This window comes from Rhipicephalus microplus, chromosome 2, assembly GCF_043290135.1.
Source record: "Rhipicephalus microplus isolate Deutch F79 chromosome 2, USDA_Rmic, whole genome shotgun sequence".
NCBI classification, from domain to species: Eukaryota; Metazoa; Arthropoda; class Arachnida; order Ixodida; family Ixodidae; genus Rhipicephalus; species Rhipicephalus microplus.
The window spans coordinates 112384426-112412346 of record NC_134701.1 but is presented as its reverse complement, the minus strand read 5'-3'; the positions used below and the strand labels follow the sequence as shown (position 1 = coordinate 112412346).

The following is a 27921-nucleotide window of genomic DNA, read 5'->3' as shown; positions in this document are numbered from 1 at the left end:
TGCGTCGTCTATTGCACGGCCGTGTTGTATATGAACGTCACGTATGGAATGACGGCGTTCCACGTATTGTGTTCGACATCGACGCACATGGCCAGCATGTCGGGGATTGTCTTGTTTAGTCGCTCGCTGAGACCATTTGTCTGTCGATGGTAGGGGGTGGAGCGGCGATGGCTTGTCTGTTTATGTCTCAAGATCACTTGAGTCAAATCAGCAGTAAAAACGGTACCTCTATCAGTGATGACAACCTCTGGGGCGCCACGACAAAGGGCGATGTTTTCAATGAAGTACTTGGCTACATCTTCGGCGCTACCTATAGGTAGGACGTTTGTTTTGGCGTAGCAGATGAAGGTAGTCACTAGCTACAACAATCCATTCGTTTCCCGAATTCAACGTTGGAAACGGCCCCAGTAGGTCCATCCCGATTTCATGGAACTTGTCGGCGAGGTGGTTCAAACGGCTGAAGAAAGCCTGCTCGCGATGTCGGCAGTGTTTTGAGTCGCTGACAGTTTCGGCATGTCCTCACGTAACGAGCGACGTGGGTGGTAAGGCGTGGCCAGTAGTACCTTTCATTGTGTCCTCGCGAGCATGCTCGAAATACCAAGGTGTCCTGCCGTTGGATCATCGTGCAGGGCCTGGAGGAGTTCTGGTCGTAGAGCTGAAGGCACCACAAGAGATACTTGGCTCAAAGCGGCGACTTCTTCTAGAGCAAAAGGCCGTTTCACAGGGACAACGACGTAACTATCCATTTGAATACCTTCGGAACAACAAAGGTCCTTCCTTCAAGGTATTTGATTAGGCCCCTGAATTCCGGGTTGGCCCGCTGTCATTCCACGAGGTCGTCGGCAGTTATCGTTCCCAAGAGGTAGTCGTCATCCAGGCTGTCGAGTAGTGGTGGGCTGATAGCCGTACGAGAGAGGCAGTCGGTGTCGGAGTGCTTTTTCCTGGACTTGTAAAGGGCCATATTCTTGAAATCTGAGGCTTCATCATGTGAGGCGACTTGAAGGGTCCTTGAAGGTAACTAGCAAACACAAGGTCTGGTTGTCGCTCACAACTTTAAGGTAGAGGCGAAATTTTGATGTAGCTCAGATGATGGTGAGGCACTTCTTTTCTCTTGTGGAATGTTTGGCTTCTGCTTTGGATAACAATCGGCTGGGGTAACTAATAACCCTTTCGAGTCTGTCAGTCTTCTGCACAAGGACGCACCGAGTCTTACGCTGCTTGCGTCAGTGTGCACTTCTGTTTCAGCATTTTCGTCAAACTACGCGAGTATCAAATGCATCTGCAGGCATCGTTTAGTTCCCGAAATGCTTCCTCCTGTGAAGTTTTCCTCTTGAACTCGACGTCATTCCTCGTAAAGTTAGTGTGGCGCTCGGCTATGCGCGTAAAGTTTCTGGCAAAATCTCGGCCATTGCGCCTTTCATAGACGCAATGGCCGAGATATTGACGCAAAGCCTTTTTGTAGGCGGGTGGCGGAAACGCAGTGATGGCAGCTGTCTTCTGCGAATCGGGTCTTGCTCCACACTTGCTTATCAGGTGGCCAAAGAACAAAAGTTCCTCGTAAGCAAAGTGACATTTTTCTGCCTTCAGGGTGAGTCAGGAAGTCTTAACGGCTTTAACTACAGTTTCAAGGTGCGAAGATGGTCGTCGAAGCTTGACGAAAACACGACGACGTCGTTCAAGTAAACGAGGCAAGTCTGCCACTTCTATCCTGTCATCACTGTGTCTATAACGCGTTGAAAAAACGCAGATGCCGAGTAAAGACTCAAGGGCATAACCTTGAACTCGAAAAGAGCGTCACGTGTTATAAACGCTTTTTTTCTCGGTCTTTCTTGTAGTTTTCAACTTGCCAGTAGCCAGTGTTAAGGTCTATAGACGAAAAAAACTTCGTGTTGCGGAGTCGATACAAGGTGTCGTCAATATGTGGGAGAAGAACTATCTGGGATGGAACTAAAGAAAATCGAGATAAAGGTGAGAAGATGATGCTGGTTCATGATAGAGTGAGCATTAATGGGAAACTCTACGGCTGGGACAACAATCGCAGTGATCTTGTTGCTTTGTCAAAAAACGAAAAACGTATGCTTCTGGAGGGTTGGGTCACCAGAAGACGACGCAACAGACGTTAATTAACGTTAATGTGCGAAGTCTTGTGAACAAAGCCGACCAGTTTGTGGCCATTTTGATCTCCAATCATCCTGACATCGTCACTGTCTCAGAAACTCGGCTGCACTAAGAAATATTGGACCGCGAAATTGTTCCGCCCAACTACGTGATTGTTCGCAAAGATAGAGAGCACTGAGATGGGGCATTGCCATTGTTTTACGACAAGGCATAAGCTTTTCAGTCATGCCAGATGTTCCGAACGTCGAAGCGGTCTAGTGTAGGGTTTCCCTAAATGGTGTCACTATATCTATCGGTGCGGAATACAGACCCCCACAAGCACAATTGGCTTATCTGGAAACTTTATATGACTACATGCGCAACCATGTGACTGGTGGTGCTGTTATCATGGCTGGTGACTTTAATCTGCCCGATGTAAATTGGGAACGTCCGAGTACAGGAACAGCTAGGAAGGACCTTTTAAGCGATTACCCATTATCATTTAATCTCACACAACTCGTTGCCACGCCAACCCGTGAACAACGGGAATCTAGTTCTTTACTAAATCTCATCTTTGTCAGTGATCATTTCCCATCAACGGATATCTTAACGGAAACCTTGGAGGGGTTATCTGACCACAAAAGCCTGCCTGTACAATGCCCCGCTCGCATGCGAGGGCCGGTTAATTATGTCCAGGCGTTTCACAAAGCCAATGACGCTGCAGTTATGACGTATTTAGAGCATGAATTTGACGACTTTCTCGATATGTGTGCTGATGAGTCTTCGGTGACTGACGTAATTTGGGCTAAATTTGAAGCTATCGTTACTCATTGTATGACAAAATTTGTTCCGCAGGTTGCTAAAGTCACAAAAAACACAACCCTTGGATCACACGTGACATCATTCATACTAAACGAAAAATAAAATACTAAGATAATCTAACAAATCAAGCCCAGTCTATGGGTTCAAAAAAAAAATAGCTTGCTTGTCCCGGTCATTGAGGGTAAAAATCCGTTCTGCCAAAGAGAACTTCTGCAGCACAACACTAAGTAGGTTTATAAGAGAGTCGCCCCAGAAGTTCTGGCAATATCTTGGTACAAAAAATAACCTCCCGATTATTGTTTCAGCGGAGCAGGAATTAATGAAAGCTAATTTATTTAACACTTACTTCCAGTCTGTCTTCACAGCTGACAATGGTAAACATACGTCGCTTCTGTTTCGGGGTAAAAACTTAAGTGCTTTAAGCTTGCCTCAACTGTCTGAGCCGGGTTTGCTATCACAGTTATTGAACATTGATGGGAAGAAAGGTAGTGGACCCGACGAGATTCCCAATGCATTTTTAAAGTGTTACGCCGAATCTGTGTGTAAATACCTTTTTCTTATATTTTAGAAATCGCTTAAGGATTGCCAGATTCCATCGGAATGGAAAATTGCAAAAATTCTTCCCATTCACAGATGTGGTGACTCGTCTTGTCCATCTAATTACAGACCAATTTTTATTACGTTTACTTCCTGCAAGTGCTTGAGCATATTATTCTAAAGTCCCTTACCGAATACGTGGAAGAAAATGCTATTCTTCATTCCAATCAACATGGTTTTTGTCGCGGACTATCTTTTGTCACACAGCTGGTTGACACCTTGCATGACCTTTCCAATGGTATTATTGATCAATCGCAGATTGACGTAGTCTTTTTAGATTTGTCAAAAGCTTTTGACCACGTTTCCCATCCCAAACTGATCCGAAAGCTAACAGGTATACTGGGAAAGCGACCTATGACCAAGTGGATCGAACACTATTTGACCGACCGCTACCAATTTGTTCAATATACTGCACATGTGTCTCACACGGTTCCAGTATTATCGGGAGTGCCCGAGGGTTCTGTTTTAGGCCCCATGTTGTTTCTTTTTTTATTAATGACGTTGCAGACGTAGCCGATGTAAAAATCAGATTGTTCGCAGATGATTGTATCCTGTACCAACGAATAGACAGCTACCAGGATCATTTAAATCTAGATGATTCGCTAAAAAAGGTCGAAACCTGTTGTCGAGAGTGGCAAATGGAAATAAATACTGAGAAACTGGTCGCCATGTCAATTACAAAGAAAAAAGCAAGGGCAATTTTTTCGTATTCGCTTGGAAATGTCCCACTTCGCAATGTCGCTGCATGCAAATATCTAGGCATCTTGATATCGTCCGACTTAAATTAGACTGCGCATGTCGAACATATTACAAAGAAGGCACTCGGCAGGTTATGTTTCTTAAGCGAACCCGTCGTCATTCGACACCCCAAGCAAAACATTTAGCGTATACCATGCTTATCCGCCCAATCTTCGAATATGCGAGTGTGGCCTGGTTCTCCTTCACAAACAAACATGTAGCCGCGCTTGAAAGAATACAACGTAAAGCAGTTCGTTTTATCTATAACCGTTAAAGGCGTACCGACTCACCTACTGCTTTTTTGATAAGAGCAGATCTGTCCACCCTGGCAAGCCGCGCCAAGCTGCATAGCCTGAGATTTTTGTATCTGGTGCTACACAACTCTTTGAAAATAAATACAGCAAATTATGTTAAGGTTAACAGTAAGCGCCAAACACGAAGTAAACATTGTCACACACTTGATGAGTATCCCTTCAAGAACAATGTTTTTGGCCACTCTTTTTTTCTGCGAGCCATACGCGCTTGGAATGCGCTGCACCCCACCGTGTTGACACAGCCGACAGTTGATGAATTTTTTAATTGAGCGAGTGAATGTGGGCTGACTTTTATTTAGACGTGATTTCCTGAATCGATGATGTCGCAAGTTTAACTCTGTCTTTACAATTTCGTTGTGTATTTGTTTTTTTTTTGCTAGCCCCAGCATTTCATCTGATGTTTATATTCATAAAGGCTCTTTGCCTATCACTTCGGCGAATTTCGCACTATGTTTGAGATATTCGCTTCAAATTTCAAGTGCTTGCAACATGTATTCTTAGTCTGTGTATTGCTTGTTTTTACTATGTACAATGTGACACCACTCCTGTAATAATCCCATCACTGGATTGACAGTATTCTGAATAAATAAATAAAGATAAACATCTTTTTTGTAATTTTGCGATAATTTGTGTTTATGCAATAATTGCGATAATCGATGCAAAAAGGTTGCATTCCGTCCTTTCTCACTAACACCAACGGTGACGCCCACGGACTCTTAGACGGTTGGGTGATGTCGTCGCGTAGTATTTAGTCGTCTTGTCTTTTAACGGGCACGCGCTCTCGCGTCAAAACTCTGACCACTATGCCTCTTTCATAGTGGTCTAGCGTTTTCTTCTCTTATTATGTGATGTTTCGCGACTGCGGTTGGGCAAAATTTCGACGACAACGAAAAGTAGACCTTTTATTGCAGGAACAGGGCATTGAGCTGTTTTTATGCTTCAGAATGCTCGCATTCACGCCGAAAGCTAGGTGAGGAGCTTCGTTCTATGGAGTGGGTTCTGTAGAATTGGCGAGGGCAAAAGGAATGGTGGCTTTCATATTTCGTCTGTGTAGCCGATCGTTGTACCTTTGTTCACCTGTTTGTACTCGTTGCAGAAACTGGTGAGCACAACTGTTGCTTTTCCTTCCCGTAGCTTAGTCAACTTTCTTGAAACACAATATTGCTGTTGAGCAATAGGTGCTGATTGCCTTCAATGACTCCTTCGAAGTCTTCTGGTTTTGAGGTGCTGACGGAAATGATGACGCTTGAGGGAGGAGGGATGGTTACTTCTTCTAGCACAATCAGGGCACGGCTTCCTCATGGCGAGCCTGGCGGTAGTGCTTTTTCTGTTGATAATGTTATCGACTTTGCTCTCAGGTCAATATCCGCACCGTGTAGGCTCAAGAAGTCTATTCCATCAATGACATTCCTTGAGCAATGCTGCAGTATGACGAACCTTGCGGGATAAATGCGGCTGTTATTGGTCCCTCTGGCTGCACAGATTCTCCCGCTGGTGTTACTAGGCGACCTCCGGCTGTGCGGACAGCAAGCCAACACATCTTGTGTTGAGGAGCTAGAACGGTACACGCACGTTTTCCTCCGCGATGACACCATCCACCGGCCTTTCAACCATCCATCGGCCTTGAAGCTGCCCTACAGCAGAGCCCACCTTGTCGACCGTTGCGACGACAAAAACTTCACTCTACTCGAGAACGGGAACTATGTCCGCGTCTCAATTTACCCATCTCAAGCATGCACAAATCGCTGTGAACGAACCGGGCAGCGCCACTCCTTTCTCAGGCATTCTTCCACAGCCGCAGACATCGCAGCCTGCTCTTTTTTATAGAAGACTTTCTCTGGACGCCCACTATGCCACCCATATTTATACAGCTGCTGAGGGTTTTGCACTTTCTGGTAGGATATAGGGGGGAGGTGGAAGGCGTCCACTGCTCACAAACCTGCGCAGGCTCCATCTCGTCACTGCTTAGCTCGGGTGACATAGCCACTTGCTGCAACACGCTTCAGATAAGGGACAGCGCCACTGCAGCTTCACCGGAGGCTTGCCCCATCACTGGGGGCTATAAGATCGAAGCTACCGAGCTCGGTGGCCTCTTATGTTTCCCTAACTGTTCGAAAGCCCCACTGATGTTATCACGTGGATAAACAGTTGTTGCTTTTAAAGACTACAGTCTTTCTTTGGGACTTATGAAGCAAAAGTTTCAATCTGTCTGTCTGTCTGTACCTTTGTCTGTTTGTACACCCTTAACGGTACTCTAAACTGCACCAAAGTGAAGAAACGATACTCTAAACGGCTGACCCAATTCACAGCGCACATCAATATTCCTCAAGGTTCAGCGTTCATACTTGTGCGATTGTCAATTGAAAAACATTTCTTGAGCATATCTGAGGCTCCATAAGAACACATCAACATTATTTATGTGTATATTTTACTAGAAAAGCCACACAAGTAATTCTAAGGAGCGTAGCATTTAAAACCCTGCGCTGGCCATGCAACGCTTGCACGAAACGCTTTGATAAGACGACATGGTGGTGGCACCTACCCATCACCTTGCGTTCTACACTTCATCAACTCAGAGACGGGCGCGCACGCCGCGCGCCCTGTTTTTCAGGATAACTACCAGATAGCGCTCTTGTCTCACGTGTGACGTGACTTAATGAGCTTGTTCGCCTCCACTGCACGCTCGAGGCACTCTAACGCAGCGCGTCCAGAATACCATTCACCGACTTTCTTGTGCACAACATCAAATAAACTTTTTGTTCACTTTCTCCAGATGCAAGCCTGTCGTCTTGAAAGCCAATTGTGGTGTAACATGCAGATACGGGGCTTATTTTTTACGTTGAGATGCGTTCTTCTACCGACACAGCAGCCCACACATATAGGAGATACGCCATTTCCTTAGACAGACCAGCCTATGTTAGTGAGAAGTAGGGTTCATTCAACCAATTCATTAAAATACTGATACTATGGGGCCCTAGACTATATATTTTCCACAAACACAGTGGTAGTTCAGTAAAGTGAGGTGCTTAACTCAATTATTGTCTTGGCAAAGCTGGAGTATATCTGCTACAATTATTTGGGGTAGCAAATTTCCTGAACGTCTTTAGCTTTTTACATTGGTGAAAATAGTTGCGTTCCATTTCACGAAAAATGAATACCGCTTTTTACACGAATCTTAGCAATATTTTAGCGCTCCATGAAACGTCGTAAAGGAATTTAGTATTTTCTACTTTTGCATGTGTTGCCATAAATACACGCCATTGATCACAAGTAGTGCTAAATAAATAGAGGGAGTGCTAAATCAAAAAGGAATGGTATATCTTCTCAATAGGCCAGGCGAGATGTACCTGTTTCTACAAACAGTCCGTTGCATGATTATGTAACAAGATTGTATATCGACTCCTGCATACAACAACAGCGTCATTGTGTACGTATCATCGAATTCTCCAGTTCTAATTACTGACTCAATTTCGATCTCCTCCTATCATTCCTGCTCAAATCTTTCCACGGTGGGTAACTTCTTTCCAACCTGCCTTGATGCAGAAAGAGGAGCCTAAGAAGCCTGTCGAAACTCTTCGTGGCGGTGGGGGAAGTGGGACGGCCTTTCTTCGCAAACGCAGCCGTAAAGGATCACAAGTCTTAAATGAACATCCGTCACAGCAGCTTAGAACATACGGGAATCGACAAAAGCAGGCCCCGGTGGCACCTTCAGGTGAGAACAATTATGGTGGTACGTCACATGCGTCTAACGCAAAAAATCCGTTTATGCAAGCATGTACTCTGACAGAGACCTATGTTGTTTGTTTTTCAGGCGCAAGAGAGAAAAATCTGCTTCATACTCGTAGGACGTCATTTGTCAAAAATAGTGCTATTACGTACTTAAAGAGCTGAAATTTTTAGCATAATTTTGCGCTCTTTTCTTTACTTGATAAAGTTCCTATTGGCGCTTAGTCATAAAACGTGTATATAGACACGAGCTCACTGATCTTCTTCGAACAACTTTTTTTTCAGCTCACCGAGAGGAGTCACTGTTGTCTGGGGCATGACATATTAGTTTAACGTGTCGACGCTAAGCGCTTTTCTTCTATCTAACTTGGCTCTCACGAATTGATACGCTATCAAACCAGCAGCATTCACGACTCGACCTAATCATGCATTAATATTTCAGGAAAACTGTTTTGAAAGGCCACTCAGGCTTTGTCTGACTTGTGGCCATAATGTTTTTTTTTTTCGAGTGAGTTATGAAATTCTAAAGGTTTTCCACGATATAATTGTGACAGCAGTTTTTGGTAATGCTGCTAGCTGCTAAATTAGCATGTAGACATCACACCTTGAATTAGTGAAACCTCACTGACGTTTTGACCTTTTAGATAAAATAGTTCTGCCTCTTGATACCTGACCACCCGTTTGCCTACTTTTATTTGTTTAATTTTATGAGCGAACTTGTTCAGTAAAGCTGCCGGAATTATTTACCTGAGAAAGTAAGGAAGCATATTACGTAACTGAATCGTTTACCCTGATATTGTCTGATCTATATGTGTTATAGAAGACACAAATACTTCAGGATTAAAATTTTCGAAAAAGACTGCCCTGTTCGTTAGAGCGTTGGTCTTTGATTATGCATTCCTCAAATCTAGTGACCATATTGCTGTCACTGAATTAAATTTGTTCATATGATTTTTCTTTATGCGGATGCTTACAAACCTGCTTTCGCAACTTTTGACGAACAATTAGGAAGATTGCTACAGCATTGCTTGTTGCAGATTATGTCTAGTAATTTAAACAATGACCCCTCGAACTTACTTGAAGAATGCTTCGGGGGATACTGCGCAGCTGGAAATAAATTTGGCACCATAAGAAGCATTGGGGTCTAAGCTAAATGCAGATACCTCGCACGTTATGGTAACTGATTTATAGGCATGAAATACGAATCGGTCACATGGTATGAGTTTCACCCTATTATTCAGGTGAGTCATGTGGACACCCTCAGCAGGCTATCTCCGTCACTGTCCCTTTCCGTATTTAACTGCGAATCGATAGTATCTCACGGTGCATCGCAATTTTCGCATGCCAGATAGCGCTGGAGAAGAACGCGACTGATGCACCGATGAAAAAAGCTGGTCATATTTGCCGCACCATTAACGCAGCAAGTGAAAAACTTACTCTTAACTGACGACTGCTATAGTAGCAAGGCTATCAGCCCTTTTTTGGCTTTTAAGGACTGACAGCAGAGAAACCACTTTGGTGCATGAAATGGCTGTATTTGCTATTAAAGCACTGGTTCTTAGTAAGGCAGTATCGCAGCCGAAAGAGAGCTTTAAGCAAGATTTGGTACAGCATGTCAAGTTATTGCTATCACATTTATTGCATCGCCAAATGCAGCGAAAGAGTGATTTTGGCATGTATCAGCATATTTTATAGCATTTGAGTTCGTTTATTGAAATTATTAAACTTACAGTCTGCATTGACTGTGTGTAGTGCCCGATGAGAATTTATCAGTTTGACCAGCCGCAGATCAGCCCATTACATACCGAAGGTATAGTGACTGCTGGAAAAACATGGTTGATACCCCCATCATCGGAATTGGTCTAACACGAAAGTGAAACGAAAGTGAAACAGAAGTAGTTTATTATTTCCTTTACATTGATATAAGAGAGCCTATACATTACTGTTGGTGTTAGACAAAAGTGAATTGCCACAAAGAAGAAAAAAAGATTTATGAGGACGTGGTAACTCACGAGACACATGGAAATGACTCGTGGTCTTCTGGAAAGCGCCGAAGTCGGCTAATGTTTTGATAGCAATGATGCTCGTGCGAAAACCAGTGCCTAACTGTTTCTTCAGCGTACACGTATTCTCGATGATGACTGAATATATGGATTGTAGTCTAAACGAGACATTGCGTTTTAGATCATTGTGTACGGATTGCAGATTATTTACGCGCGGGAACAAATGGGCTCACGCACAATCGCCAGAGTAGCGATGTTATTTTATACTTGCCGTCATAAAGTGATCTAGATTGGGGAAAAGTAGTTGAGTCTTTTTAACAACACACCTCAGCACTCGTTGTGTGCCTTCATTAAATGTTTGGGTATAGTCGCATGGACATCATATCTGTCATTGCAGAGATGCGCGAATGATTTGCATCATATCATTCATATATTTATATATCCATGGCAGTACAAAACCTTATGTGACATACTGTGTAGTAACTGTCAAAATATTTGCTATCTACTTATCATATTCTTTGCCTACATTTTTATATGCATGTCATCTCTAAACGCTGCTTTTATTCATAGGTCAAAAAGTATTTATTGAATAGGTAGTACTTTACTCTATGGATGACTAAGCAGGGATTCAGATAAAAACTACAATAAATGTCAGTGTTGATATTCTTTTCTTTACGCTGAATGACACCTGCAGCTGAAGAAGCACCCCAACAGGACACGACAGAAGGCACGCAAAGCCGTGTGCTGCCGCTCCTCATGATGGCTGGACTGATAACTGGCGTTGTGCTAGGCTTCGCCGTTCGGTTGTCAGACAAACCCTGGAGCTACCGACAAATCATGTACATCGGCTTCCCAGGTGCGCACTATCTTTTCCTCCAGCAACCACGCGCTAAACCTCTTTATAGAGGCACCACGCATCACATTCTGAGGCAGTTTTATACAAAATGTTGGAAGTTCACTGAAAAAATTTAGTTATGAAGCTAGAATATAACAGCCGGTATTAATAAACAATTATTTGATTACGTAGAAAAACTGATTCGCAGAGGACATGCTTCGCAATCACCAATGTTTGCCGTAAGCCTAACACTTTTTCAGGAGTACTTGAGAGCAGCAAGGTACAGTGATCTGATCACATGCACTAGAATAAGAGTTAGCGTAAAACTATGCTTTACTTACTTCAAGCACGTAGGTTAACATTGGCTTCTGTTTCCTTAAGTTGGCCGTTTCTGACTCGATCGTTTGCGACAAGGTTCTTTTGTTGCTTACTTCCGGGCACCAACCGCATCTCAAATTAGACGGCTTGTGAACAGAGCGCTTACTACGTCTATGTTTATTTGCAAATGGTGCAGGTGAACTGTTTCAGCGCATGATGTCTGGAATATCAATGCCACTTATCACATCAAGCGTCGTTGCCGCGTTGGGAAGTTGCAAGCCACTGGTCCTCCGGCGTGTGGGATTGTGTGCTCTGCTCCTATCACTCATCTGCAAATGTCTGGCAGTAGCCGCAGCCTTGAGCCTTTCTGCCTTCCTTTCCCCGGGAAGCATGGTGCATGCCGACGCGATGGTTTCTAACGCTACCTCCGACATACGACTTTCTGCGCTGGCCACAGACCGTTTAGTGGACCTGATTAGGTAAGACACTTAAAAACAACTCCTATTTTCAATAGCCCGCCTGCAATATTTTGTTTGAGACGGGCAGGTGGCTTTTATGTCAGCTTTAATTTCAGCGTATGAGGGTTCCTGCAATGCTCCCGTACAAGCTTCTGAGACAACACATACATTCTAAGACAAAAAAAAAGCTATTGAGTGTTACACTGTTTATTGATTCCAACCTGCCAGGTATGTCACTATTTTGGAAGAAAGGAAACGCGCTCTTGGCTTAGACTGAGTGCGCTGCAAGTATTTGTACTGACTTTCTCAAGAACTGTACAAGAAATATTATCCTTCTTTTTCTGCAAAATGCCTCTCGGCTCCGAAAAAAAATTAATGACATTTGTAGGCTTCTTTCCCCGCTATAGGGTAGAAGCACAGTTTTCGCGGGTCCTCTTTTCTTCAAACATTCCTGTTCTCTGTCGCCCGTCATGCAGCAATGTAAAATTCGAACCTGGCCACCGTCTGACACTTCTGACGGCAGAGCTGGTGCTCTTGTTTTCTGCAATGAATATATAAAACTTTGATAATGAAATGCTCAGCCATTCCTTGCTAACAAGTCACCTTGTTCGTATGTATCTGTCTATCGACATGATCGTCTACGTCTTCAGCTGTAGCGGCCAATTCATTAACATGATGTATACAGTTACTCACTGGCCTTGACAAGATTACGACCTTTTCCTAAATGTTAAGTCATGATATGAAAATCATGGCATGTACGCCACGGGCGTCATGACGTATGCGACATGGTATTGATGCTCTCTCGATGGTGTTTTAGAGTGGCAACATCTAAAATTTGCATTTATGTTCGGTACGCACATGGGTGCGCTCGTTACGCGAATGGGTGCGTAATTATTATGAAAGCTTCTTGATAACATAAACTCATGTCATGCTTGTCCTCTACCTTCACATATATGGGATACTTTAGGCAATCTCGCCGTGGTTTGAGTAAGCTCTTAATTACCAAATTTGGCAAGTCATGAAATGAGTGTAAAGCGTACACAAATGACAGGTCATATTGTGAGAACAGCGTCATGTATCTTATGTGCATTATGACACGCATGTCCCGGTAATGGTGTCGTAGCACTGTTCTCTATAACTGAGATGTTTATAAAATTGGCAGAACACCGCGAAAGCGTTTGACTGGCAAAGCTGCAGGTAAATACGTGATAATAATTTGGTGTATATCATACTCGTCAGGATATACATGACCTTTTTTTCGTGGTCGATAATCATGAGCTGCAAAACACTTGATCTGCCCTACATTTGGGTGACACCGAGGGCGCGAGTCGTAGAACGGGGTTTTGCGCGCAGTGTTGGCGTCTAGCGCTTGCTGATTCACGGCGTGTGGAAAGGCGAGCCAAGATGCATAATAACAATTTCTTTGACAGAGAAGCTTGCTTCCACTAAGTGTATTCTTTATTTCTTTATATAAGGCATAGCGTTAAACCAATTCTCTTTTTTATCACAATAAAAAGAGTGTGTGGACCACTCTTCATCAACAGATAAGGCATTCAAAAAGGAGTCCCCAGTCGCATTATGCCAAGGAAGGGTCAAATGAAGCTCCTAAGTTACAAATGGTAGCTACTTTGGAGTTGTCAACCTTCGTGGCCTACGGCGTTTTGGGCGAACTCTCGACAAGGTGCTTAATCTCATAAATAGTGAGGTAAATGCTGAACACAAGTGAAGTGATGCAGACACAAATTCATCGGAGCCCAAAAATTTACGGCGCCCATTTTAAAGCTGCAGCAATACAATGACAATTAAAGACGCTGGGGGACATTGGTAATTATGCTTCTTCTCCTGAAGGTTAAACTTGTATTCGCAAAACATCGCTGACTGGTACGCAATAACCGTACAAATCAAAAACACCCCAAACCAGCGATAGGCAATACACGCAAAGTGCTTTTTGTAGCCAGCGTACCAAAGGTTATTCTAATTTCCCTCTCGCAGGAATCTGTATCCATCTAACATAATGAGAGCCCACATGGAAACGGTAAGTTACGCCAGTCTGTTCAAAGAAATGGCGCACCGTATATCTTTCCACGTTTTTATTTCTCAGCTTTTGATAAGAACACACCCTATATTTATACGTGTGAAGCGCTTGTATAGCACTTGTACAGTATGCACAATAACATAAAAAGTACTTGATAATGATGCGCGGAACCTAGTCTTTCCGTACGTTACGTTGTTATTGCTTTGATATGCTCATCTACTGTTTTTGTACTTCAAGAACTTGTGGCCCTTATGAACAGTTTATTTCTTCTGGCGAATCATGCAGACATCTCTTCTGTATTGCTAATGCCTTCATACGGTTTCTACCTATGGTATCTTCCCTTTTCTATTGGTTGCTACTCTGTTATCGGCCACTCCCGCTGCCGGAGGTGCTCAAGCAAAGTCCTCGTCTTTTGCCGGCTCACAAGGCAATCAAAGCCCTCTTGCGCTTTCTGAGAAAAACGGAATTATGTGAAGACCTTTGATTTTTTGACAGTACCACTGCTGCATGCACGTCAGCCCATGTACTGACTATTTTCTTCTCTCTTTCTCTTCTCATTCTTCTCTCTCTCACCTCTATACTCCCTTTTCCTACTTACCCAGTGTAGATTAGGAAACTGGGCATATGCCTGGTTGACCTCCCTGACTTCTATCTTGTTCTTTTTTTCATTCCTTCGCATTCAAATCTACAACAAAGTGGTGTATTAGCTGCACACCTTGTGCATCGCTATTTCAACATTTCTAAGTAATCGTTCAACCACGTCATTATGGCTAGACGCTGGTCTTTGAATCCTCAACTGTTTCCACTCTATGCGAAATGCTTAATTTTATGACAATACTTTGTGCCCTTTCATTTATGCGATTTTGGTCAACAATGTTTCCTGTTCCATACCTGTGAACTAGAAATACGGCGTCATATTCCTTGTTATTACCGAATATTTTATTACAGAAAAAAATGCAATACCCAGCACCAGTACAATGATTATCCCTGTTTACGTCTTTTAACTGCTTGAGTAATCATACTCATTAAACTATATTTCCGTTAATTGGTCTAAATATTGAACGTTCTAACGGTCCTGTTCCCAGTGATGGTCTCGCAAGATCGAGGGCCTATAATCACACTCCGCAGCTTTATTAAATAAGCCCGACTGTCACTATGGTCACATCTACCGCTGCTGCTGTTGTTTGATGCCAATGGTAGTATATGTTTAAATATCGTGGTTTGAATGACCAGTCTGGTATGTAAGCTTGTAAACAATCACTAGAAACGTTTGTCAGATAGCATTCTTCTATGAATAATGCAAAAGAACATTCTTTAGTAGAAGCACTGATGCCCCTGAAAAAAGGGTTCATTATTTTTCTGTTTATAATAAAAACCTTTGCTTCTTTCTATCGTTATCAGTATGAGGTCTTGAAAGGTAGATAAATAAAATTGCTTCTAAAAGAAAAGCGTTTTGATGCGCCTATCATGCATGATAGGTTCTAGGACATGACGTCAGCCCTAGGTTTTACGGGTGCGTTTCTTCACTTATGTACGCGGAGAAACAATATTTCATACCTAAATAGAAGCAAGCCCTAGAGAAGTTACGAGACGCCCATTGTAAACTGAGAACATTTATGTGTGCAATGCGTACATAGGGTTATAGTCGAGAGTGCTGATATTTTCTTTGATACTTTTTTCAGACATTTCTTCTGGATGAGTCCTACAGAAGTGCAAACGTCGAAAAACAAAGTAGGTGGACATCTCATAAAGAATCTAGAACGTGTGCTGTAGCTGCCTCACCCTTTGTGCGTAGCCTAATATAACTTGACGGAGGCTTTTACGGGCGAAGCTCCTTATAACGGCACCCGTTCGTCCCTCGCAGTCGTAGTAGTGTTGTGAAACCAGTCTTACATTTCGACCCCTAAGGTGGTGCCGGTGGGAGATTTCTTCTGTGCGTTGTTGAACAATAAAAAATTGGCAGCGTGCGCGTTAACTAAAAGCCGATTTCACCTGTCTCTCATTCCCCCTTAGCAGCCATTGTCATGTACATTGAGCACTATCTGACAAGAAAGGGTTGCTACGTTATACTCGCTGGGCGTAACCTCCTTGGTTTTAGAAAGGTTTAGCGAGCATTGGGTTGCAGTGCCAAGAATACAGTGAAGTTACAGTGAAGTAGTATATACCATGAACTCGAGGTGGTTAAAGGTGGAAAGTAGACACGAAGCGCAAGCTGCAACAAAGTGTGCGTGTGCCTCCTCTCGTTCTGTCCTTGGAATATTTGCTGGAGTGCGGTGCTTCTATATGATTAATATATGATGAAAAGATGCGAGATGGTGGTACTTGGAGTGTTGAATAGGTGGACGAACAGACACACAGACATATGCAGGGACGGCCACACGGATGGCTGCACGGACAGATGGATGCGTGGGCGGACGCAGGAGCGGATGCATGGACGAACCCAGGGACGGAGGCACAAATAGACGAGCAGACGCACGAACAGACGTACGCACAGACGGGCGGATGGACGCACGGGCGGCACACAGACGCACGCCTGGACAGACGGTAGCAAGAACGAATAGACGGACGGATGCTTCGCCCCACTCTCCATCATTCACTCCTTGGATATTCTGCCATTTTTTTACTCCCTTGCAAATTGAACAATCGTAGCAAACTTGACCGGCTAGAGTAACCCTCATTGTAGCCTAGCTCATTACGGACGGCTATCACGCACGTACAGCGATCACGATAAAGGGCACTTTTCGAATTACGTGCAAAACAAGCCTTCGCATTGCGTGATGTAACAGTTGTGGCATAACTCATTTGGGAGATGCACTGGGTTACTTGCAGCCTAAGGAAATTTCACCGCCTCTAAAAAGTAAGTTATGCATGGCCCAGAATCACTAGCTTGAAATTATGGCATATGATAGCGCCACTGGGTGATCAGCCATGTTATATCGGAAGGACAGCTTTTTCGTTTTTTTTCACCTGGCGTTCTAATTTGTAGATCAGTGTGTGGTATGAAGGCGCCAGGTATTTATTGGTGCAAAGAACGTTCTCTATACTCTACTCTAAAGCCTCTGTTGTTGTTATTAGCAAAGTGTACAGAACTAGATTGAAGCCTGTTTATATGTTTTATAAGAACAAATTGAAACTAACAATTCTTATGTAGCAATGCAGTACTAATGATGTTACATTATGTAAAGACGCAATGCGTCCCTAATAAAAAGAGAAGAGTAGGTACACTGCGTAAAAATATCCCAAGACCTTGTATGACGTATATGACAAACTTGTGAATGTCAGGTGGGCCTAAATGTACGGTATTGATAAAGGTGCGTATTTGTACAGGTGCAGATCATCGAATCGGATCTTACACTCTCCGGATCACAAACCAGCTGGGTTTGCTGAGTTTCAGCGTTATTCTGGGCCTTGTCCTTTCAGCGTCTAGACAAGAACAAAGTGTCGTTCTCAACGTATTCGTAAGCTTGAGCAACACTCTCGTCACCGCCACGCATATGCTTATGTGGTTCGCGCCCGTCGGGCTATGCTCAATTACTATGGCGCTTGTACTCCGAACAAGAGACCTACAAGTAAGTGTTTGGGTTTTGAGGTAATTCCTTTGTGGTACTCTTAGACGGACTCGTCAGTTTTATCAAGCGAATTTAAAACACAATTTCACATGGTGCGAGTCGTACCCAACACCCTCCTTGCACAGTTTAAGAAATTATTCGTATGCCACACTTTCACCATCAAAATATAGTTGAGGCTAATGTTCTTTTTGATTTTTTATGATGAACTGTGCTAGAAGTATTAAACAGGAGTTTTATAATAAGCAAAGTGCAGCAGCAAGATTCTGAACAACTCAATTGAAAACGTAAAAAATACATGGCTGATTCCTCTCTCATATAAATCGGTATAACACAAAAGTGAAACTTGTCTTTATAAAAGTCCTGCCCATTGTGTAGTGATATAAGGGGAGTTGGTGCAATTTCTATGGGCGTTTCATAGCTATAGCACCGTTTGATGTTGAGACAGTCACGTTGGCGCCTAAAGGTAATTATCCATTGGGACGAGCATCATCCATAATCATGATTTATTCAGTACGGTAACAAATTTCTAACTTAAACCTAAACATAGCGCATCAATAGTCACGCGAAAAGATAATATAAACAAGTCCATACTCAACACTGTTACTCATCATCCGCGCTTTCAAAAGTCGTCACTAATGGAGAGAAACAGCATGGTGCGGGCTCCTGGGACCTACGCCAGCGCCCACGCGTGCGGCACTTCAGTTTGTGGCGGTTTTTAGCAGTTTGTAGCTGCATCAGTGGTTTGTAGCTTGAGCACCAAATACACGCCGGCGTTATCTATTTTGTTGGCCTCATTTTGGCTCCACCAAGACACGGCATTCGCCCGTCAACCTTGTTGCCTTGCCGGAGTGCTTACTGCAGCAGATTTACTTTAATAAGTAAGGCAGTGCTATTATACTCGAAATAGTCGGCAGTGAAACATCAATGGTGCACGTGGAAAGTGCACAAACTAAACAACGAGCTTTCACGCGTCACTTACGCATCGGGTGCTCGTAGTTTGCGGCTAATATTTGTATTTCTGATAATACAAATATGTTACATATTTGTATTATCACGAAATAAAATTTAGACAAACGAATACGAAAGTAATTACGGCTACTAAATAGGCACTGTAGCTCTCCACACATTGCATTTGCAAAAAAAAAGCTGATGCAAATTTTGAGTGTGTGCAACTTCAATCAGGACTAACAGTCTTTCAAGTCAAGCAAAGTATAAAGGATGCTATACGTAGTAATAAAGTATAAAATGAAGAAATATAAAGGGAAAAAGATGGCTTTCCGCCGGTAGAGAGGCAATCTGCAAATTTAGCTTCGCGCGTCTAACGCTCTATTGATTGAGCTACCTACGCTGGTTGTCCACCTATCCATTTTTTTGCTCTTATTCATATCGAACCTTGGGAGTGTTAATGAGCGCCACCCTTAAGCATAGGAATATTGAACGCCTTTCAGCCAGCTGAAGACATGTATTACGGGATGCTTTCAGGAACAGACAGCTGACCAATAACCCACCTTTTACTTCCTGAATAGCCTGAGCCTCAAAAAGAATACCTTGTTATGTATCAAGAAAGTGTGAGGGCTCGTTTTCTTTTGTGTGTGTGTGTGTGAAGCAACTATTTGACTCACGTGTGTAACGCCGTACGTACGTGCGTCCATATGAACGCGCCGCAACGCGTTCCCCTCACCGCAGGTGTTCAAATGCTTTTCTCAACGGTAAGAGTTGACGTCACTCTCTCCCTTAAGCACAGCATGTTCGCCGCAGCGGCCACCCGCTTGCAACACAGTTCTCTCTTGCTTTGCCCTCTCCACCGTCAGCAACGCTCGACCGCACGTCGAGTGGGAACACTCCTTTGGCTGGTTTATCTGCGACAATACTTAAAGAAACCCAACCTACCAGTTATTATTGTTTGACCAACCATTAAAACCACACATGCATGGTGCCCACAACGTCATAGATTATCATAATTTTGTGCAGTGAGGAAGCGTCCACAATGCCTTTATTCGTCGTTCTGAAAGGTGTAGTACCCCACCACCACGCAGCTTGTAGACTGTAAGGCGAGTTATTTCAAGTTGGCAGATTCGGTCTCTCGCGGCAGCAAGTTGCATTTTCCTACTCTGTAACTTCCTCACGTTTATATCATGATTACTACATCTAAGATATCGTATTGTTTCTTACAGTTTATTATCTCTTGGTTTTGAACGGCGTCAACTTTCGCAAAAAGAATGGGCAAATAAACTTTCTTCCTTCGTTCATTCATCTGCATGTACAGACATTTCTAGATGTATGCAATAATGTACGGTCAAGAAAAATACCTGAACGAACTAGTTACAATAAAAGGCGTAAGCAGGAGTTTAGAAACAACTTAAGCACCTCGTGGGTTGTGAAATCGGCATCTATAAGAACAACACCCCATCTATACATGCTCTATGTCAATCTCGGAATGGCATATCAGCACGTAAAAACGCACTATTTCTACTCCTAAAAGTAATACACTGATGGCCCATAAGCTTTGTGAATACTTGAACCCAATGCGATTCATCTAAAAATATTGATTTTTATATACCTGCGTATTATACCCACAGAGACAAAACAAAAGCTCGCAGGATAGAACACAAAGTAATACATATTCATAAATATCGAGTATAAGTACAAGTTATTGCTTAACTGTCCTGCTACATTTGGTTGAATGAAGTTACGAAGCGTTAAAAGAAGTAAGCGCAATTCATTCAAATAAGTAAGGCAATTCAAATAAATAAGGCAAAGTAAGGCAATTCATTTAAATAAAAGAAAAAACTTGGACCATCTCCCCGAACGGAACCTTGATGGGATGCGAAGCAGCGACGTTGCGCATGGGTGGCGTCATGAATGGAACAGCCCTGACGCGAGAGGTCTGCGGTGAGTGCTGGAAGATTCGTTTGCAGCGATGGCTGGAGTAGGTCTCGTAGGTAACACGTACAGGCATGTTTCAACGCGTACGTTAGGCGCGCGTCATGTTTATTGCACATGAACGGACGAGTTGATGGTGTAGCGAGTGGTGGTTGTGGCAGGTTTTGTGGGCGAAGAATTGAGGCGGCAGCTGCGGGTGCCGCAGTGAGCTCGTGGCAGGCGAGGGAAAGAGTGAAGTCAGCACGAACTCCAAAAGAAGCGTGACGTCAACGCGCCGCAGTGGCATGACCTACTTGGCACCACGCCAACACCCGGCCGCCCAGCTCGTTTGCAAGGAGAGACAGCGTTACAGAGGCTAGACAAAGCTATTTCGCGTGCAGATAAACATTCCAAGAGGCTATTCTCTAATCAAAGGGTTGCGGCCTGCTATATTCTGATCTTTCCATATCTTATTCTATCGTTCAAACTTCACTGTGCTGCTGCCATTTTCTACCAAATGTACTCTGTAATTGCCCCAGAAACTGTACAAATCCATAGTGACAGCTCTGTTGTCATCTTCTTGCCCTTTTAGTACTGCATGATTTCCTGCTATGCTCTGCGAGCGGTGGCGTTAAAAACATGGAATGTCATTTCACTGTGAGTAAACTTGAATAATTGCGCAAGAAAACGGGTGCTGACATAGCAGAAATATGTTGGGCAGTCAATGTCAGTATGTGGCCACGTACTATCATGTACTACAGGTACCACTTATATAAGGTAAAATTTGAAGTCAGCACAATGTCTTGAGCACCAATATTAATAAATAGCAGCGCTGTTTCTCTGGACATACGGAAAATTCAGGGAAGAATCATTACTAAAAAAATTCATGTCAAGACTTCAGCTTAGGCGAATCAGTTTAACTCCTCCTGTTACGTCCACCAGACACTCAGTAGTGCGGGCAACCGTGATCCTTCTACCCAGGTCTAGCTCAAGGGATTCTAAGCACCACCCTTTCGCGACACTTCGGGCGCACATCTCCTGCAACCTCCTGCAGTTTTTTTTTCCTTCCGCATGCATGCCTGGTCAACTCGTATTCGAGCCCGTGGTCACCTTCACTTTTGCTCAAGTTAACTCGCGGTGCATCTTCGTGACCACTTTGCGCACTATTCGCCTAGGCTTAAATGCACTTTTGAACATACACGACAAATAGGGGAATATTCACTAATATGTAAGCATATAATCACCAGTTATATTATTGACATATGACATGATTCAGTCGCAGTAAGAACGTAAGCACAAATATAACAAAAACAACAAAACATCCCAAATAATTAGCTTGTTTTACAAGTAACAATACTATTTTGTAACAATATGATGAAGTCTACGAACATCGTGATTGAGTTAGTCACATTTGCAACAGCCATTTTACAACACATACCTATTACAAGGTTACAATAACTTTGTATGATGTAATTTAGCAGCGTTTACTCGCTGCAATAGAAGCAATGAGACATGGTGAATATTGGTGGCATGCTGGGTAAAAAAAAAAGACCTTCATCGCTATTTTTCTTCTCAGTAGTGTTTTTTTTTGTCAACAAACTTGAATTGGCTCAATAAATGCACCAAGCACAACTTTCGAGTTTCATAATGATCCACTGCATCTGTTTACAACAGATTCTTACGGGGGACCTATCATTATATATAATTACATTCCTGGCGGCAACCATTCTTCACGGACTTGTTGTGCTACCAGGACTATACCTGGCGATTACGAAAGGAAAACTGGGTTCTTTTTTTAGAAACATGATACAACCGATATCCATGGCTTTAGGGCTAGCCTCCAGGTAAGCGCTAAGTAGACGCCCAAAGTGCATACATGCACTTTTTTATGTGAGTGGATTCATAAAGGCTGAATAAAAGCTCTGTAAAAGCGAGCAGGATGTTTAGAGGAAAAAATAGAAACGTTATGCAAATTGAGGAAAGACATTTGTTAGTGTATAATGCTATTTGCTATCACAACGTGTGCGTGCATAATGTACCATGGGCATATATTAAGACATGTGCATGATCGCGCTAGTTGGTAGACAATGATTTATCCTTAGCACAAAAAGGTGGTTCAAGTACGTTTGTTCGAAAGGCGGGAGACCATGTGTGGGTCGCATTCTCCTTGTTCGTGTTTCAAAACATTTTTGTTGCGCTACGAACAAATCATTTAGGTGTTGACGAAGAAACGCTGTGTCTACACATCATTTGTGCAAGTGCAGTCATGGTTCCAAAGCCGTTCCTGTTTCAATGAGAGCAATAACTATTAATTGTATGCCAGTGTAAAAAATTTCAATAGAAAGAACGTGAATAAACCATCTGAACAAGAGAAAGTTTCTGTATGAAGGCATGATTGGTTTTGAAGCAAATGATCGTGCAATGCACCTTTACGATGCATTCATGTTATGTGAATCTTCGTGCCAACATATCACATTCAAACAAAGCTGCGCTCAGAAAGCCAACAGAAAGAAGTCACTGAAAGCCGAGAAGTCAGTGAAGTGATACCAATGAAAGTGCCATCGGATTTTCACGGTGAAAAATGCAAAACAGGGTTCCTAAATGTCGGGCGCATCATGGGGGGACTTTTGCGTAGAAAAGTAGGCAACACTCTAACTCCAGCGAAAGTGTAATAACAGAAGTGGGTTACTGACAATCTTACCTGAGGAAAAGCGAGTTAAAGTTTGAAGACGTGGCATTCAAGATTTCAACGTTATCACGTGTGGTGACGTTAGCCCCAGATAAAACTGTTTTTTCGCGCTCATATAAAAAACTATTAAAATATTGGCAACATTGTGAGACAACATAGTGCAACCGGCGCAAGACAGTGATAACACGAGAAGTTGGCTGGTCACACAAAATTAGGAAACGAATGGGCTCTTTACACAGAAGTGACCCAAAAGGAGTAAAGTGTGCTTATCGCCAATATGGTGTGTCGTATACATCTCCATGTAATGAAATCAACAGTCACGTGGTTGATTTGATTTGATTTGAAGGATTTAACATCCCAAAATCAGCAAATGATGATGAGAGACGCCGTAGTGGAGGCCTCCGGAACTTTCGACCACCTAGGGTCCTTTAACGTGCATCCAAATCTGAGTGCACGGGCCTACAGCATTTCCCCCTCCATCGACAATGCAGCCGCCACAGCCTGGATTTGATCCAGTGACCTGCGAGTCAGCAGCCAAGCACCTTAGCCACTGGACCACTGCGGCGGGCCAACAGTCACGTTGTATCCGTACCTTGCGAGCAAATGTCAACAGGACACCACAGGCGTGCCATTGACAGCAATAGACAACTCATTGCGGGAATCGCGTAACCTTTCATTGAAAAACTTGTATATTTCCTCTTGATAGCACATTCTCTCCTGAAATTAAATCATGTTGCCAGCAACATGAGGACAAATGTGGGACATATTCTTAATATTTCGAACTAAAAGTTTATACTTGCGTACCTTTCCGGCTGCGCAATATAATTATGATTATTTGATCACTTCACTGACGAAAATAGCAATCAGCTCATTTGTTTTGCTTTATATATTGACTGATGAGTTTGTTGACTTGTGTACTTCTGTTAACATCTGTACATCTGTCGTTCTGGTAACATATGTATAGATATCAACTTCTGTGCCTGCTGGTAAATTTTCAAATAGGCGTCCGGTAAGCCTGAGTTTCAGTTATTCGATCCATGATGAAATCGAAAGGTGCGATATCATCATCATCAGCCTAACTACGTCTACTGCAGAACAATTTCTTCTTTCATGTTCCGCCAATCAACTTGGTCCTATGCTTGCTGCTGCCATTTTAAAAGCGCAAACTTCTTAATCTCATCGGTCTACCTAACTTTCTGCCTTTTACTAATTCGCTTGCCTTCTCTGGGATTCCAGTCAGTAACCCTTGATGACCGGTGGTTATCCTGGCTACTCGCTACATGCCCGTCCCATGTCCATTTCATCTTCTTGATTTTTACTCTGATATCCTTAACATCGGTGTGTTCTCTGATCCACTCTGCTCTCTTTTTGCCTCTTAAAGTTAAACCTACAACTTTCCTCTTCATTGCTCGATGCGTGTCCTCACTTTAGGCAGAACCATCTTTGTAAGCCTGCAGGTTTCTGCTACATAGCTTAGTACCGGTAAGATGCAGCTGTTATATACCTTCCTCTTGAGGAATAGTGGCAATCTGCCTGTCATTATTTGAGAGTGCTTGCCAAATGTGTTCCACCTCATTTTTATTCTTTTAGTTACTTCAATCTCGTGGTTTTGCTCCGTGGTTGCTACCCGTTTTCAGTAGGCAAATTTTTGCAATTGTTTGGGGTTTAACGTCCCAAAACCACCATATGTATATGAGAGACGCCGTAGTGGAGGGCTCCGGAAATTTCGACCACCTGGGGTTTTTCACAGTGCACCAAAATCTGAGCACGTGGGCTTACAGCATTTCCGCTTCCATCGAATATGCAGCCCCCGAAGCCGGTATTTTATCCCGTGACCTGTGCGTCAGCAGCCGAGTATCTTTGCCACTAGAACACCACGGCGGGGCGGTAAACATAATCATCTAAAACTTCTAGTGCGCTATTAGCGATCTCGAAGCGTTGTTCTCTTCGGAGGATGTTGTACAAGACTTTTGTTTTTTCTAAATAAATGTTTAGTCCTACCTTTGTGCTCTCCTTGTCTAACTACGTAATCATGAGTTGAAGTTCGTCTCCATAGTTTCTCAGCAATACAGTGTCATCGGCGAAGCGCAGAATAATAAGGTACTCATCATTAACTCATACCCCTAACTCTTGCCATTCTAGGCCTCTTAAAACCTCCTGTAAGCTCGTGGTCAATAGCAGTAGGAAGATTGTATCCCCCTGCCTCACACCTTCTTTCATTTGTGTTCCGTTGCTTTCTTTAGGAAGCACTATGGTAGCAGTTGATTCTCTGTAGATTTCTTCCAAGATGTTCATATAGGCTTCGTCAACGCCCGGATTCAGCAGTGCCTACAATACTGCTGATATTTCTACTTAATCAAGTTCCTTCTCATAATGTATGAAAGCTGTGTATAAGGTTGGCTGCCGTCTGAGCATTTCTCTATTACCTGATTGATAGTATGATTGTCGTTGACTGTGGAGTAGCCTGTTCCAAATCCTGCTTGTTTCTTTGGTTGATCGAATTATAATGTTGCCCTAAATGTGTTAGCGATTACCTTTGTAAATAGATTGTATACAACGAAGAGCAAGCTGATCTGCCGGTACTTCTTCAAGTCCTTGTCGTCTCTTTTCTTATGTACACAAAGATTGGATATATGTAACAATATTACATGGTCCGTGATATTGATTTGTCCGTCTGGTTTCATTCCCAGCTCACAAACGGTGCCTTCTTTGATAGTTGCGCTAGAAGAAGGACTGCAGATGGATCCGCGAATGGCCAGGTTCCTTGGTCCTGTCGGCTCCACTGTGAACATGGATGGCACTACTATTTACCTGACCATTACACTTATATTCTTTGCCCAAAAGGATGCGATGTCACTTGGTGTTCTTCAGTATATCACCATTGGGTAAGCAATTTGCAACAAGAGCAAGCATTAAGAGGTTCAAAATGCTTTTTTGTGTATGTGCACAATTAGTCTGATTTGTAGACAACGCTTTACGGGCACCGAATTCAACAAAAAATAGGAAAGAAAGTACTATTGGTGCAAGTGCCGACTTCGAAGTGCTCAAAGTGACTGCGTGTCCTTTAGTAGCAGCTTCACATCGTTTTCTTGTCGGAATAAGCATGCTAAAGTACTTACGTATTACCATAACAAAAAGACTTAAGTAGGACCTACGTATAGAAAAAATTTGTGCCACAGCGTTTAAACAACTTGCACTTTTACGAAGAAAACTGAGGAAACATTGGCCCTCATTGAAATGAATAGCTTACAAGGTTCCTATTAGACCTACGTTAGAATAACCAAACCAGATTAGAACTCGCATAAAAGATATTTCTGCCTCGCTTTAGAAAAATTTCAAAGCACATCTTTCAGGTTCATATACACAAAGTATTCCAGGTGTGACCGCGAATAGTAATGCGTTCTGCCGCTAGTAAACAGTAGACACGCGACAAACACGAAGACGTTGACTTGGCCGAGATTGGTTTCTATTTTTACAATCCAGCCCTCTTGAATTAAACTAAGCGCACTTAAAAATATACATATACTCCACTTGGAATAGAGGTGGCAACAACAACCGTCTACGTGTAGCCCACTAATTAAAGGACCACGCTTGGCTAAGGGAGCATGAGGAAGTGCCAGCCACGTCATTGTGTTCGTATATGCAATGTGCGTTTTTTACTAGCAGCAGAATTGGATACAGATACCAAAATATCAACTAGGCCAAGAAGACATTCTTCTCAAGGACATCACCGCGTAACCACGCTTCGTACAGAGGCAGGCATACATACAGTGGTTCGCTGGAGGAAGGTAAATTATTTGAAATTTTTTTTCTGTTTATAACAACATGACAATGTTAACCAGTTTAAAAAAAACTTGGGGCCCCTCGGTCGTTGTTTCAGTAGAACCAACCATGTTACATGTATTACGCTAAGTTTATCGCGTTGCAACACACTTTTTTTGGGCGAAGCTCCTTAGGATGGGGGCCATGCTCTCCAACATTCGTAGGTAGTGTCTATGTAGCCACCTGTTGTTAAGATCACTAGATTGCGTTAGGTGTATATGTCATTGCAAATAATATCACTAGATTGCGTTGATAGTTTTTAAAGTGTTGACGAATAACGAGAATATATGGTGCTGTTATTGTAAGAATTATACCATTTTCAAGCAATCCCACACCGCTCCGCGGGCACGCGGAGCACTATAGGAAAAGTGGGTACGCTGAGAGAACCGTGGTTGTTCCTCCGTCCGCTGCTCATTGGCGACGTGCGAGCATAAAACGAAAAAAAAAAAACAAGCCGCCGCTTGTTGAAGAGGGTTCAAACACACCTGCATGTTTATCTAAGCATGAAATGGGGAATGAATAACGCAGTCAGAGTGGGTATCACTGGATGGGTGTACATTGAACGTAGAAGATGAGCGGCCTGCGAGTTCTCGCGTACCAATACATGTGGTCAAAACATGCTATAGTGAGTAATGTGAGCGGGAACACGAATTGATAGTTATTCAACGACAAACTGCCCGTAAAGCGCTCTTTTTTATGGAGAAGGCACGTGCTGAAAAAAAGTGAAAATAAACACGTTCTAATGGTTTTTAAATACGAAGGAGTGGAACTAGTATTCACGTGTGAGGGGCCTTGCTCTAATAATTTGCGGTTTCTTATAAGTCTGGGGAGCATGTTTGCTGGCAGTACATTCTACATCTTGAGTTAGACCTTGCACTATTGAATTTTGCGTCGGTGCATTCCAATATTGTTCAAGAAGTAATAATGATGATGTTGTACTTACGCCCGGCATAAAAAAAACAAACAGAATCTTACGCACATTACATGAGCAATAATTTTCAGCTGCAAGAATGCGCGGCGGCCTGCACATATCAAA

At 43.0% G+C, this 27921-nt stretch overlaps 1 protein-coding gene across 1 annotated transcript in view; it reads left to right on the top strand.

The window, feature by feature from the left end:
* Positions 1-27921, top strand: part of LOC142796342 (putative sodium-dependent excitatory amino acid transporter glt-3) — a 231717-nt gene that overhangs the window by 159307 nt on the left and 44489 nt on the right. Inside the window, exons 2-9 of the mRNA XM_075886703.1 lie at positions 8112-8280; positions 10992-11153; positions 11647-11929; positions 13901-13943; positions 15626-15674; positions 17271-17512; positions 22049-22218; positions 25754-25948. Coding sequence (XP_075742818.1) covers positions 11054-11153; positions 11647-11929; positions 13901-13943; positions 15626-15674; positions 17271-17512; positions 22049-22218; positions 25754-25948 — 1082 coding nt within the window. The 5' untranslated portion in view covers positions 8112-8280; positions 10992-11053. The remainder of the gene's footprint in view (positions 1-8111; positions 8281-10991; positions 11154-11646; positions 11930-13900; positions 13944-15625; positions 15675-17270; positions 17513-22048; positions 22219-25753; positions 25949-27921) is intronic.